Here is a 14,022-nt window from a genome sequence, read left to right on the forward strand (position 1 = left end):
GATGCCCGAGGCACCGCAACGAAAAACTGTTGGTAGCATTGGCTAACTAGCGCCAGATTTCTGAATTGCAGGGGACAAGCCGAGGTAAGCTATGAGACATACGTTCACACTCGGTATCATGTTTCAACACACTTTAGGTCAAAATCACACCGGAATTCTCCTTTAAGCCTAGTCCTTTTTCTTTAATTTTCTTTAAGTTTAGGACTATAGGCTTTATCCATGGAAACTGGCAGCCCATATAGTCCAATGACTGGGTATTTTCTCTTAATACCACACTCCTGCTTCCTCTCCTCTATAGTATTTGCTTGGTGGCTTTTATCTTGTCCTTGCGGGCCACTAGCTCAGATCTTTGATGAGGTGTTGCTCTGTGTTTGGTATCTGGCCACAGCATTGGTGGGCTGATTCTGGATAAGACCATGAGCAATCCAAACTATGAGGGCATGGCGGTCTTCACTCCGGTCATTAACGGTACGTGTGCAGACTCATGGTGTCCTCATCCCTCAGTTACACATCTCATCTCATTTACTACTACCACATCTACAAAGTGGTTTTGGATATTAGTGTTATGAAGTCCAATATGAAGTTCATCAAATACTGTTTATATTCGAATATTGAAATGGATGGTTCAGCTGTTCCATATAAACAAGAACCAGTAAGCAATGATGTTGAGTGGTGTGTTGAATTATGTGAAATAACTCTTATTAGGTTATTAGGCTTATCAGTGTTAATGATTATTGATTAACCCTGATGAATAACAGTTATTTTTCACCATTATTTATGGAAGTGTTGCCATACAAGATTTTTATGAGAATGATGAGTCATTCAAAACTCCTCTCTGAGTCTGGGTTTCTGATGGATTTGTGGTGAAAGGTTAGAGAAAACTGCTCAGGAAGGTCATATTTCAAGAACTAACCACCAATCCTCTAGAAGTGCCACCAATCCTGCTGGTTGAGGGAAATGAGTGGGGATGTAAGAATGCCTTTACACTTTTAGACAAAGATTTGTCAGGACTCAGAAGAAGAGCTGAAGAAGGAGAGCTGGTGGTGGAGAATAACAAACTAGATGAGGAAGGAGAGAGAGGGGAGGCAGAGAGAGGGAGAGAGAGGGGGGGAGGCAGAGAGAGAGAGAGAGAGGCAGAGAGAGAGAGAGGGGGAGGCAGAGAGAGAGAGAGAGAGAGAGGGGGAGGCAGAGAGAGAGAGGGGGGAGGCAGAGAGAGAGAGAGAGGGAGGCAGAGAGGGAGAGGGGGAGGCAGAGAGAGAGAGAGGGGGGGGGGATTTACGTAAAGCTCTCATCTGTTTTGAATACTCAGATCCTGTCTCCCTCTGATTTCCTCAAAATGCTCTCCAAATCCAGCGCTTTTATGAGAATTTCAATAAGGAAGTATGATGGCTCTGCTATTCATTCTACATCTCTTCTTCTCCCCCTTCCTCTCTTTCTCTCTCTCACTCGCTCTGTCTCTTTTGTTAAATCCCCATTTGATCTGTGGCCTCTCTCTCTACTGACTCATCCTTTCTTGCTTTGCAGTTAACGCTTCCGTGCGGTTCCTGCTAAGTGGGTTGCAAGGGTCCCTTCTTCCCTGTTCATCATTCCTTGTGTCGTCCTTCAGATCACCTCTGATTGCTGGGGTTCCCCTCCTCCTGTTGTCTCACATGAATGTGTCTCATGTTCATGTTGTGTCTGTAATCCTCTTACTCATGGCAGGGTTCACCCCTCGTTACACTAGCTCCAGTGGACAGGGAGGCTATGTAATGGAGTTAATGAGTGGCGGACATCAAAACAAGTATGTGTGTCTGTGTGTGTGTGTCAGAGAGAGAGAGAGAGCCATACAGAGAGAAGAGAAAAGAGATTGGGAGAGAAACAAGGATGGATGCAAAGAAAATTGTAGGAGTGTGTGTGTGTGTGTGTGTGTGGATGCGTGTGCAGTGCATATTCCTTATCAGCCTAGTAGGGCTACATCACGACCAAGTTTCATGTACGCCGGCATTGTAGTGTCCCGGGAATCGTGGACCACTGCGTTAGTACTGCGGCGGTCATTATGAATGACAGAGTTGGAGAGATCTAGAGAGAGAGAGACAGAGAGAGTTCTAGAATTCTGGAGACAACAGGCAGCAGAAAAATTAGCTGCTGAGACAACTTTGGCTTTTTTGCCAGAAAATGTATGTTTTGCTCCCAAATTCCAAATTCTACGATTGAAGACATTGAAGTAACCAACAGAGGCAAAAATCTGTGAAGGTAGGACCTCTGTACTACTTGACAAGACAGTGGAAATTGAATGAGAAGACAAAGCTAAAGTGCTAAACAAGATAATCAACAGTAAATGTCAGTTATGGCTGTCGATGACATCATAATGGATGCTTCTTTGAAGAAAAATGAGCCCAAAGCAGAGGCATTTTTTAAAAATGAAGATGAAATGGAGATAACATATCCCAAAGACATTAAATCAATGGACAAAAAGAAAAAAATGAAGGAAGCATTATTGAGAGACCACCCTGAGACCCTTCTCCTAGACTACAGTGGCCCAGAGAATAAAAGAGTTTGCTGCAACCTGCTGTTTTTCACTAAAAACACAGATGCTTGGCATTGCACACTTTTGACTGAAATTAACTGCATTAGAAAGGGAGGTATCTGTAAAGGCAGGCAACTGTCCCTTGAAAATGAACAGGGGGCAAGGCTGACCATCAACATATACCACAATGGCACAGTTCTGATCCAAGGACCAGAAGCTGGTCTCAGTGAATTTCAGGCTAAATTTGGACTATTGAAGAGAGAGGTCCAAAAGGTCCTGGAAAATCCTGAGAGAAAAGACCAAATCGATGAAAAGCCAGATGCCATCAAAGTGAGAATTGATGAATCCTGCCTCAACACACCCCTATACCAACCAAAGGCTCCCACTTCTCCCAGAATAAGAGCCCTACAAGACAACTTCTCTCTACTGGAACAGGACTACTTCATATTTAAAGAAGAAACTACCAACAACATCTGCCAGCTCCAAGAGCGGGTCATCCAGATCAGCAACCCCAATGTGCAGCTTCAACAGCTATGCACTGCTATGAGGCAGCTGGAGGAGGTCAACAAGGAGATGAGGCGAGAGTTGACAAGTGTGAAACAAGAACTGTCCAAGAGAGAACAACATACACAGGCTCTGGAGAGTCAACTGGAGGAGATGATGACCGAGCTAAGGTCGTACACCTCTCTCACTAGCAACACCTCAAGCAGAGCACAGAAACAACATGTGACCTCACAGATGGACAATGCCTCTTCGTCTACACCATCACAGCATACCCAAAGTCTGATAGACGAAAAGGATTGTGGCAGAGAGGAAAGCTTACGAAGACCAAGTTCGCTCATCGCAGGCAACATCAGATCCAACTACAACATCAACAGCATCAACAGTCCCACTTTGAACTGCAACAGTCACTCTTCCAACAGCTACAACAACAACAGCAGCAACAGGAACACTTTCAACAGCAACAACAACAACAACAACAACAGACATGCAGCCAGCAGCCACAGCAACATTGACACCATATGTGGAATCAGCGGAGAAGGGGAAAAGGACATCATTATCCTCTGTGACTCAAATGGTAACCACCTAAATCCAAGGAGGCTGTTTCCTGAAAGGTCAGTAAGGAAAATGTGGTGTCCTACTGTCCAGTCGGCTGTAAAGCTGCTGAGAGAGGGTAGGCTGGACAAGCCCTCCCATATAATTGTTCACACAGGGACTAATGACCTTGGCAACCACAACACAGATGTGGCAAAAGCCTTGACCAATTTAGCCAAGATGGCAACCAACCTATATCCAAGCTCAAAGATCATCATATCAACACTTCTACCACGAAAGGACATTCCAGACAGAACCATCAACTCCATAAACAAAGAAATCGGCAAGGCATGTGCAAGCATGCCAAATGTACAAATAGCTAGAGTAGTTAGAAAAGTTAGAGTAACCGAGTTAAGCAATATTGAAGAAATGCTAAAATTTATTTGTGAACAATTAACATGCCCAGGCTCCATGTCTGCCAGATAGGGACCTGTATGTGTGTGTGTGTATGTGTGTGTGCGAGTGCCTGTAAGTGTGACATGTCAGACTGTGTGTATGGTGTGGGTGGGTTGGTGTTGGGGGGTAAAGATTGCCTTAAGTTTCATTTAATAGTACTTTTCTGTTAATCTAGACTTACTTAATGAGAAGAAAATGCATTGTGTGTGTGGGGGGGGGGGGGGGGGGATTTTGCATGTCTGTGTGTGTATGTGTGTATGTACAATTCTATATAAATCTGGATGTAAGTTTCATTTAAGTAAGTTTTTTTTTTTTTTTAGATAATTAGGCCTATACTTAATTTTGATACAACCTAGCCTCAAGTTAACTTTGATTTAAGACAAAACATACATATTTCTTTATGGCAAAGACTAAAGATACACAATGACATCACTTAGAATTACTAGCTATAATATACAAGGGTTGTACTCATCTGCTTTTGGTGAGAAGAGTACACATCCTGACTTTGTAAATATTGTAAATAGTTCAGATATTGTAATACTGTTAGAAACATGGAGTAAAGGAGGAGAAAAGTTTAACTCCATTCCACATTACAAGGAACTCTATATTCCTTCTGTTAAACATCCTAAAGTAAAATGTGGAAGAGACTCAGGGGGAATTGTAGTATTGTTTAAAGATAATCTTACTGATCATATTTATCCTGTAAAGAAGGGAAAGTCACATATATGGATTAAGTTAAAAAAGGAGCTCACTTTCTCAGATTTTGACATCTATCTATGCGCCATCTATATACCCCCATATGATCACCCTACTACTCTGAAGAAACCTTTGAAATTCTGCATTCAGAAATCATACAATTCCAATCTGAAGGATCAGTTTTGCTAATGGGAGACATGAATGCAAGAACAGGTACAGAAAAAGATTATATAAACCCAAATGGCTATGCATATATCACTGAAGCTCAAATAAATGAAAACAAATTTGAAAGATCACGTCAGAGCGCTGATAATATAGTTAACAAAAATGGCAAACAGCTGCTTCAGCTTTGTAAAAGCCTGGGTCTCACCATCACTAATGGTAGAATCAAAGGTGACTCTCTGGGTAGGTACACCTACTGCTCACATCTTGGTAGTAGTGTTGTAGACTATGCAATAACAGATATTGATCCAAGCTACATTAATTATTTTATGGTTATGCCTCAAATTCCACTCTCAGACCACAGCCACATCACTCTGAGTTTAAAAACGAGAGTCAAACAAGAAACATCCCAAAAACATGAAACTAAACTCTATCCCCTGCCAACTCAATTTCGATGGGGAACTGACAGTGTGCTTCAATATGAGACTGAACTTAATAGTACCGAAATTGAAAACCTTATATACACATTTTTGTTCACAAAATTTCAAGAGGATAGAGAAGGCATAAATCTAGCGACAGAAAAGATTTCTGAAATTTTTAATTTAGTGGCCAGCAAAATACTAAAAGTAAAGAAAAAATACAAGAAAAAGAAATCTAAAACTAAAAAGAACGAGTGGTTTGACAAAGAATGTCAAACATTAAGGAAACAGTTAAGAACACTATCAAATAAGAAACATAGGGAACAAACAAATATAAGAACACGGTTACTATACCAACAAACTCTTACCAAATACAAATCATTACTAAGACAGAAAAAAGGCACATACATGAATAAAAAGCTACAAGATATAGAAGATGCTGTCGATCAAAATTCATTTTGGGAGTTATGGAACAAACTTGAGATCACCAAAAACACTAAACAGATCCCCTATGTGATGCAAACATCTGGACAGACCATTTTGGGCAACTCTACAGTGAAGATAAACTAAATCCACTCCAAACACAATTGACTGATAAATTACAAGAATTGGAATCAAAAGTAAAAAATGAATTGAACAATCTAGACACCCCTTTATCACTAGCTGAACTAAACGAAAAAATAAAAACCCTAAAAAACAAAAAGGCATGTGGGTGCGATGGGATACATAATGAAATGATTAAGTACAGCAGCCCAATACTGAAACAAGCCATTCTCAAACTTTTCAATCTAGTTCTAGCTGTTGGTCATTTGCCACGGCCATGGAAAGAAAATCAAATCGTACCAATCTACAAAAACGGAGATAAACTAGATCCAAACAACTACAGAGGCATTGCTGTAAGCAGCAACTTAGGAAAGCTTTTCTGTAGCATCATAAATAACAGAATGGTAGAATTCTTACAGGAAAATAGGGTTCTAAGTAACTCTCAGATCGGGTTCATGCCAAAACACAGAACAACTGACCACATATATACATTACAGACATTAATTGAAAAATATGTACAGAACACCAACAGAGGAAAACCTTTTGGATGCTTTGTAGACTTCAAGAAGGCCTTCGATTCAGTCTGGCATGATGGACTCTTACTTAAACTGGGGGGGTACACAGGAATGCAACAAATATTGCATGCAGAGCAGAACTTGGAAGATATCCACTATTAGTTGATATTCAAAAAAGAGCATGCAAATTTTATCACCATGTACTGTCCTCAAAACCAGAGGAATATAATCACAGTGCCCTTCTACAGAGGAGAACCCACCTAGAGAGAGATCCTTTTGATTATCTTATATCAAAACACAATTTGAATTTGAATACACCTGACATGTCTCAGGCAAAGTTAAAACATATCGAAAAATTAACAAAAGAAGAATATTACAAATATTGGCTTAACAATATTGAACAATCCAACAAATTGAAATGTTTCCAAAAAATCAAAACCAATTATGAATTTGCATCTTATCTAAAAGAAATTACCGAGTACAAACAAAGAAAATTACTAACATCCTATAGATTAAGTGAACACTCTCTGGCCTTAGAAATGGGAAGACACAGGCAAACCTGGCTTCCTAGGGAAGAAAGGTTGTGTTTGCAGTGCAGTGAGGGAGTAATAGAAGATGAAAAACACTTCCTCACTGAATGCAGTAAATTCAACACAGTCAGGAACCAATATTTCTTTCAATTCAGCCAAATTATACCTCAGTTTGAACTATTAGAAAATGAAGACAAGCTCCCATACTTGTTGGGAGAGCATACAAGTTGTGTAAAACTCGCTGCGCAGTACCTGTTAACATGTCATAAATCGAGGAAGTGAGTGACCCATATTGTGACATGCTTTGCTTTATATCAATAACCAATACCCATGATAGCACATTGATAAATATACAGTATATAGTAATACTGTATCATTATACATTTAATTTATTATTTTCTCTTTTTAATTATTATCATTTTGTTATTATTATTATTATTATTATTATTATTATTATTATTATTTTATTTGTATTTTTTAAACAGATATTGTATCTGTGTTGTTTTGTTATATGTTTGCTTTGGCAACACTGCTTCATTGAGTAATGCCAATAAAGCTCCATTGAAATTGAAATTGAAATTGAGAGAGACAGAGAGAGAGAGAGAACTAGAGAGAGAGAGAGAGAGGGTGAGCAGGAGAGAGAGAGAGCTTCCCTGATCACAGGCCCGCTGGGAAAGCATCCATGTGAATAGCAACCTTCATTCATCGCCATCGGTGTGCGCTGGACGACCCAGAGCTCACTCCCACGCCTCACTGCGGCTCACTGGCTCTGGCAACTCTGAATTATTCATCAGCAGGATGCGCTGGCAACACACGCCATGGATGAGAGAGCATGGCAGGTACAGACCTGCTCGGCTGCACAGGAAGCCGATCCCTCCGTGGATAGATGCCCTGACTGGGTCTTACAGTTAGGGCATCAGTCGGGGTAAACTTGAGTGCTCTGATTTCTTTCTTAATATGAGCTGCAGGGAAAAGCATGTTTGCTAGTTTATGGATAGCTTCCCCGCACTGTAAGAGCAATGTCACTAAGCATTTATGGTAATGTCAGGCAAATTGCTTTGGCCGCTGCTGCTAAATATACTAAGAGACTGTGTGTATATGTAAAGGGGGGTTGAGGGTTAAAGAAAATGAAGGCTTCAGAGCAAGTTGGAATTGGAGTGCATGGCCGAATTGGCTGTGAGTCTGACATGCCGACATAGACACTGTTCAATCATGCGTTCTTAAAGTGCTCCGTTCAGGACTTCTCATGGAAAACCCTCTCCATGTTGTTTGTGTAGAGTAAAATGAAAGCAAAAAGCTTGCACAAGAAGAGCACAAGAAATGAAGGGAAGGAGGAAGCCTGACAGGATTTGCCCTAGTGTTGCACTTCAAAGGCCTCGCTACCAAAAGCATTATAAAATGCATGAAGGACAGGGGGCCTTTTGGCTTTTTGAAACAAAATGAAAAGTTGATCACGGAATAGTGAGAGCTTTCATAATGCTGGAGGGAGACCACCTCCCTGTGTCCTTGAGCAGAAAGGCACTCGAAGATAAAGGCAAGGAAACAAGAGGAGAGGAAGGAAGCAACGCCAAGAAATCCCCTTCACTTTAATCAGACACCATTGCTGGAGGACTACACGACATGCTCTTTCATGTTGCTCTCTATGCAGATGCAAACAACTTGCATCATTTCAGACTTGTTGCATCATAGAATATCAAATATCAAATCATTGTTTTGCAGAACAAAAGCACCTGTCAGCTGTGTTTTGCCATGTCGTACATGACTACTTTCATTATTCTCTTTCGCTTTTATTTCTCTCTCTCTCTCTCTCAAATTCAAATTCAAAAAAGCTTTATTGACATGACAAGAGCACTTGTGTTGTCAAAGCATACAAATCATAACTCATAAATCTCTCTCTCTCTCTCTCTCTGTTTAGGGGTCGGGGGAACCTGGTGGGCATCCAGGCCATAAATCTCTCTCTCTCTCTCTCTCTCTCTCTCTCTCTCTGTTTAGGGGTCGGGGGAACCTGGTGGGCATCCAGGCCATAAATCTCTCTCTCTCTCTCTCTCTGTGTGTTTAGGGGTCGGGGGGAACCTGGTGGGCATCCAGGCCAGCCGCATCTCCACCTACCTGCACTTCTGGAGTGTTCCGGGGGTCCTACCCCACAAGATGAGGCAGCACTGGCCTGACCCCTGCATGACCTTCTGCATGTCAGGTCAGTAGGTCAGGGCCGAATGTGTACCTTAACACAGGGGCAGGAGGGTGGGACACAGACAGCTTATCTAACATCTCTATCAAAAGTCTCACTCTATTCAAATTCACATTAATACTGACAGTCAGCTATGGGCTACTGAAGAGAAGAATGTTTATGGACACTACTGAAAGTCCTTACAACTAAGGCAAACAAGCAACTAAACAGCCATGACACTTCATGTCAATCAATCCTAAGTGTATGTGTGTGTGTGTGGGGGGTTACTTAAACTTTTACTTTTTTTTAAAGTTATTTAGCCTATTTGCGGCCCGTCATGTAGACCTAGGCTTAGCCTATAAATGCAGTTGCATCCATTTGGATTGGGGGGTGACAGGTCAATCATTTTGGCCTCTTCATGACAGGTTCAGTGTGTGTTACGATCGCGCCCCCCTGTCCCACCCCTCAAGTGGATTTGTCCAAGCAGCCGCTTGGTTTGTGGGGAAATATAGCCTACGAGTCCATGCATGGTAGCCTAGGCTATATAAGTGCCCTCCGCTGGCTGGTGTTCACATCATCGCAGTTTAACCGTAAACAGCAATCAGAGGTGTCTAATTTTATTCCATAAATATATTGTTTTTATAGACGTAAGTTGCACGCGCTACGAAGAGCTTCCATTTACTGCACCATGTAGGCTACTGTAGTGCGGTTTGTACAACGACAGTGAAAGTGGAACTTGGAAAGTGGAAGTCTCTCCACCGAGTGTTACATTAGATGCACAATCAATCGCGAGTCGATGCACGTAAAAGGTATCAACTGGTAGGTTAGTAACGAAGGTAGCCTAATTTTGCAAAATGTGATGACGGCACACAAACTTGGGCAAAAGCGTTTAGTATACACTTGTGGTGATAGCCTACAGTTAATGTGAATCGCTGACTATAACCAATGTAGAAGATTTGCACCAAATAGGCCTAAAGGCTGTGGTTGTGTTTCTACAACATGTTGGCACAAATCGTAATTTCTGTCAACTATGACGATCTCCATGCATGTTCAGTAGCCTATATTTTTCATTTAGTCAAGCAGTGACATGTGGTTTAATCAGTGTTGGGCAAGTTACTTCAAAATCGTAATATATTATGTATTACTTATTACTGTCATTTCAAAGTAATTCATTACATTATAATATTACTGTCTCTGAATTTTTAAGTTACTTTTACCAAAATATCTAGAAATATGGATTTGGAATTCTAAATGCAGTTTATTATGCTCAATGCAGCTCATTGCACTTCTAATGGAGGGTGATGTGGTACAACATAATGACTGAGCTAGGCTTAAGGCTACAGTAGAATGCAATAGGTGCAGTGATGGCTCATGATGCAATACAAGGAACAATCATAGCCAGAATGTTGTTTAAAGAAGACAAAAGGTCAAAGTCTGGTCAATTGTGATAGAAATGCTGTAACTTTAGGCTTAGGCCTACTCATTAAAATCAACAGAGAGCCCACTACCTGTATATTGTAACCCAAAACTTAAAGACATGTCAAGCTATACAGTGCAGCTACTGGCCATTTTGGTGCCCTAACTGGTGAAATACAGTATAACTAAGTATGTCATCATATGGCCAACTATAAAGATGTAATCTGCCTGTTCCCAGGGATGGGTAGTATTTCTGAAACATTTAATATGTGTTTCAAATGCAAAATAGTATTTTGTCATTTGTATTTTATTGGGTTGAAGGAAATGGCTCTGTATTTTGTATCAAAATACTTTATTGGTGTGTATTTTTGTATTTTAAAAATACTGCAAAACACTAAATGTGAAAAACCCAAAAAAAGTAGATACTACACACAGGTGTAATGAATAATTGGTAATTAGGCAACAATGGTTTATGTTTATCGCAATCAGCTAATGTGAGAACAGCTGTGTTCAACAACACTTACAGCTTTTCAGTGACGGCTATTGCTGAAGCATCAGCCCTGGTCTGAAGCACTGGTGTGAAGTGAGGTTGGAGTGGCAATTTTCTCCTGGACCGGCCCACTACTGGACCGACGACCCCCCCACCCCCCCCCACCCCCCACACACACACACACACACACACACAAGCCCACCGATACCAAAATCCCCCCCTGATTCCCCCCCATAAATAACAAACACACAGTATCATGCTGTAGCAACACTTCATAAACTGAACCCACACATTTAGATTTGGACCTATAGGTTATTATATAATCAGTATCGTAATTTCTGTCAACTATGACGATCTCCATGCATGTTCAGTAGCCTATATTTGCCACTCCAATTGCCTCACTGTGCTGTACACCTCCAGGGGTGAACTCCACCTCAGCGTGGGTTCTCATGGTCTTGGTGGTCCCTGGTCACCTGCTGTTTCTCTACACCATCTACCTGCTCCAGGGTGGGCACGCGTCAATCACACCCACCTTCACCTGCTGCTACCTGTGCGCTGCCCTCCTACAGGTCAGTCGGTTTCATTTCCGCACCAACGAGATCAAAGAAATTCATGTGTCAGTCTGTCCACTCTGAACAGTTGTGTTTTGGGTCACCTCGATGACTTTATATTGAGGTTCATCTGTGCTATGGATGTTTTGAGTATACCGCATGTACAGTACTTGATATACAGTATGTGATCTGTAGAAACATTAGCATTCACACACACACACTCTTGACAGTTGACTGCAATACTGTATCTGCAACCTAATTGTCTCTGGAGAGCATCAGGGAGTCAGTGTGACTCATGAACTTAGGACCCCAGCAGTTTGGCTTTATACTGAAGAAATAAACAAAGGCCAGGCTGCTTAGGGAGGGTGGAGTCTAATAAAGTGTTGACTGTTACTAAAAGCTGTCCGATTCCATCCAAGCACGCTCTCACTAAATGAAAGCCACATGTTTAACACATACACTCACACAAGAACACACACACACACACACGCACACACACGCACGCACGCACACACACACATATACACGCACACACACACACATATACATATACACACACACACACACACACACACACTGCCATGTAAATCAGGCCCACATGTGACCAGTGGTCTGCCAAACTAACCAGAACACTAACAGGTCTGTTTTGGCCACATTCAGTAGTCAGTTAACTCACCCTACTATGTAAACTTGCTAAATGGCTTTGTAGTATATTGTTGACAAATATTTTGTAAAATACAGTATACTGTCAATTTACTATTTACTTATTTACTATTTACTGTTTATTTACTATTTTGATGAAATTACAATAAACACTAGGTGAAGGTTAAATAGAAATGATGTTATGCATAATAATGGTTGTGTGTTTGTGTGTGTGTGTGTGTTGGGGGGGGGGGGGTTGGGGGTGGTCAGGTGGTGATCCTTCTGTATGTGGCGGACCTGCTGGTGCGTGGGATGTGGAGGCGGGGGCTGGACCCTGACAACTTCTCCATCCCGTACCTGACCGCGCTGGGAGACCTGCTGGGGACGAGCCTCCTGGCCCTCAGCTTCTGGGTGGTGCTGGTGACTCAAGGGGCCAAGCCCTAAGAGGGGAGCAGGGTGAAGAGATGGAGATGGAGAGATGAGCTGGAGGATGAAAAGAAAACTTTGGGAGAAATAGCGAAGGAGAGCAAGACAGAAAGAGAGAGAGGGTGAGAAAGAGAGGAAGAAAGTTGGTTAGTGAGAGAGAAAGAGAGAGAAAAAGAGAGGGAGAAAACATGAGAGAAAAAAAAAGTAAAAAAAATGGAACTGGAGGACAGTTGCTAAGGTGCACCTAAACAGAAGAGTACCAGTCCAGATAACGTTGGCCCCTTCCTCAGCCGAATGAACACTTCCAAGTGGACAGTCCTGATATCAGCGTCAGCATCTCCCCTGATGCCCACTGCTCACCTGGAGGCTCTGGACACAAGCTTTTACTGCGACAGAGGACAGACAATAGGAGAACCACCATGACACCAGATGCTACATAATCTGCCTCAATGCTCATCACAGGCAAATATACAATATATACTCTCTGAGATGTTGTGCAGGCTATAGACAAGCTTGGTGTATCAAGTCCACTGCCTAGTGTAAGGTGTTAGCACATACTCTCTACGGCTAGATATTGTACAGCAATGCTAATGCAGTAGTAGTCCAGTCGAGAATTTGTGAAAATCGCAACCAAGGTTTGTTGTAAATGCTTACGGTGTCAATGCACAGTATTGAAGCAATAATAGTGTATGTTTTGGTCAATAGTGTGTGAGCATGTGTCTATCTACTGCTTTAAAATGTCAACCATCCCTGTCAGATGAGAAAGTAGACATAGTCTATAATCAGAGTATACTATTTTAATTTCAAGCAAGCAAGTATTTTTCTAGAACTAACATAGAAAGCCAGAATATTTTTGATAGTCCGCCATCCAGTCATGTAAGCTTTTCTTTCTTGTATCCTGTAGTTTCTGATGTCATTAAGTTGACTGTAATAAGATTATGCACTATACTGCCAAAGTATTGAACCATGGCCTATGGAAATGTTTAGATATCGTGGGAGAGTTCAATATATTCAAGATAAAGCTTTTTAAACATTCAAGTCATATAATTTTACAGTATGTTGCAAAATAGTGCATGTTCTCTCGGAAAAACATATTTATATGCAATTCCATTTGCACTGGGTTTGATTCTAATAATGCCTATACTGTCACTCAGCTAGCTATGTCTCTATCAAACAAGGCTGGCTGCAAACACTTACTATTCAAAGACTTGGAGCATGCAAAGCTTCACTTGCTGCACTGTACTGCATTCTGTGCTGTGGGACTGACAATAAATGTGCCAGTTGTGCTGTAGTGGTTGTTCTCCAGCCCCATAGGAAGAAGGTCTTATCTTATCTCCATGGCATTTCCTGTATTCAAAGTGAGCCTGATGCATGCTGGGCAGGATGAGAATAGAAATAGATGGATGCTTCTTTCAGAAGGGATTCTTTCTCTCTGGAACATGTAAGGGCAATCCATCAGGGTTATGTG

The 14,022-nt window shown here is 41.5% G+C and overlaps 1 protein-coding gene across 2 annotated transcripts in view; it reads left to right on the top strand.

Moving 5' to 3' along the window:
- Positions 1–13,845, top strand: part of LOC121706878 (solute carrier family 41 member 1-like) — a 29,231-nt gene extending 15,386 nt beyond the window's left edge. For both annotated transcript variants that reach the window (XM_042088975.1, XM_042088974.1), the window contains exons 7-10: positions 389–468; positions 8,922–9,056; positions 11,356–11,504; positions 12,399–13,845. In XM_042088975.1, coding sequence (XP_041944909.1) covers positions 389–468; positions 8,922–9,056; positions 11,356–11,504; positions 12,399–12,572 — 538 coding nt within the window. In that variant the 3' untranslated portion in view covers positions 12,573–13,845. The remainder of the gene's footprint in view (positions 1–388; positions 469–8,921; positions 9,057–11,355; positions 11,505–12,398) is intronic.
- Positions 13,846–14,022: the final 177 nt, after the last annotated feature.

This window comes from Alosa sapidissima, chromosome 4 (assembly GCF_018492685.1).
Source record: "Alosa sapidissima isolate fAloSap1 chromosome 4, fAloSap1.pri, whole genome shotgun sequence".
Taxonomy (NCBI): domain Eukaryota; kingdom Metazoa; phylum Chordata; class Actinopteri; order Clupeiformes; family Clupeidae; genus Alosa; species Alosa sapidissima.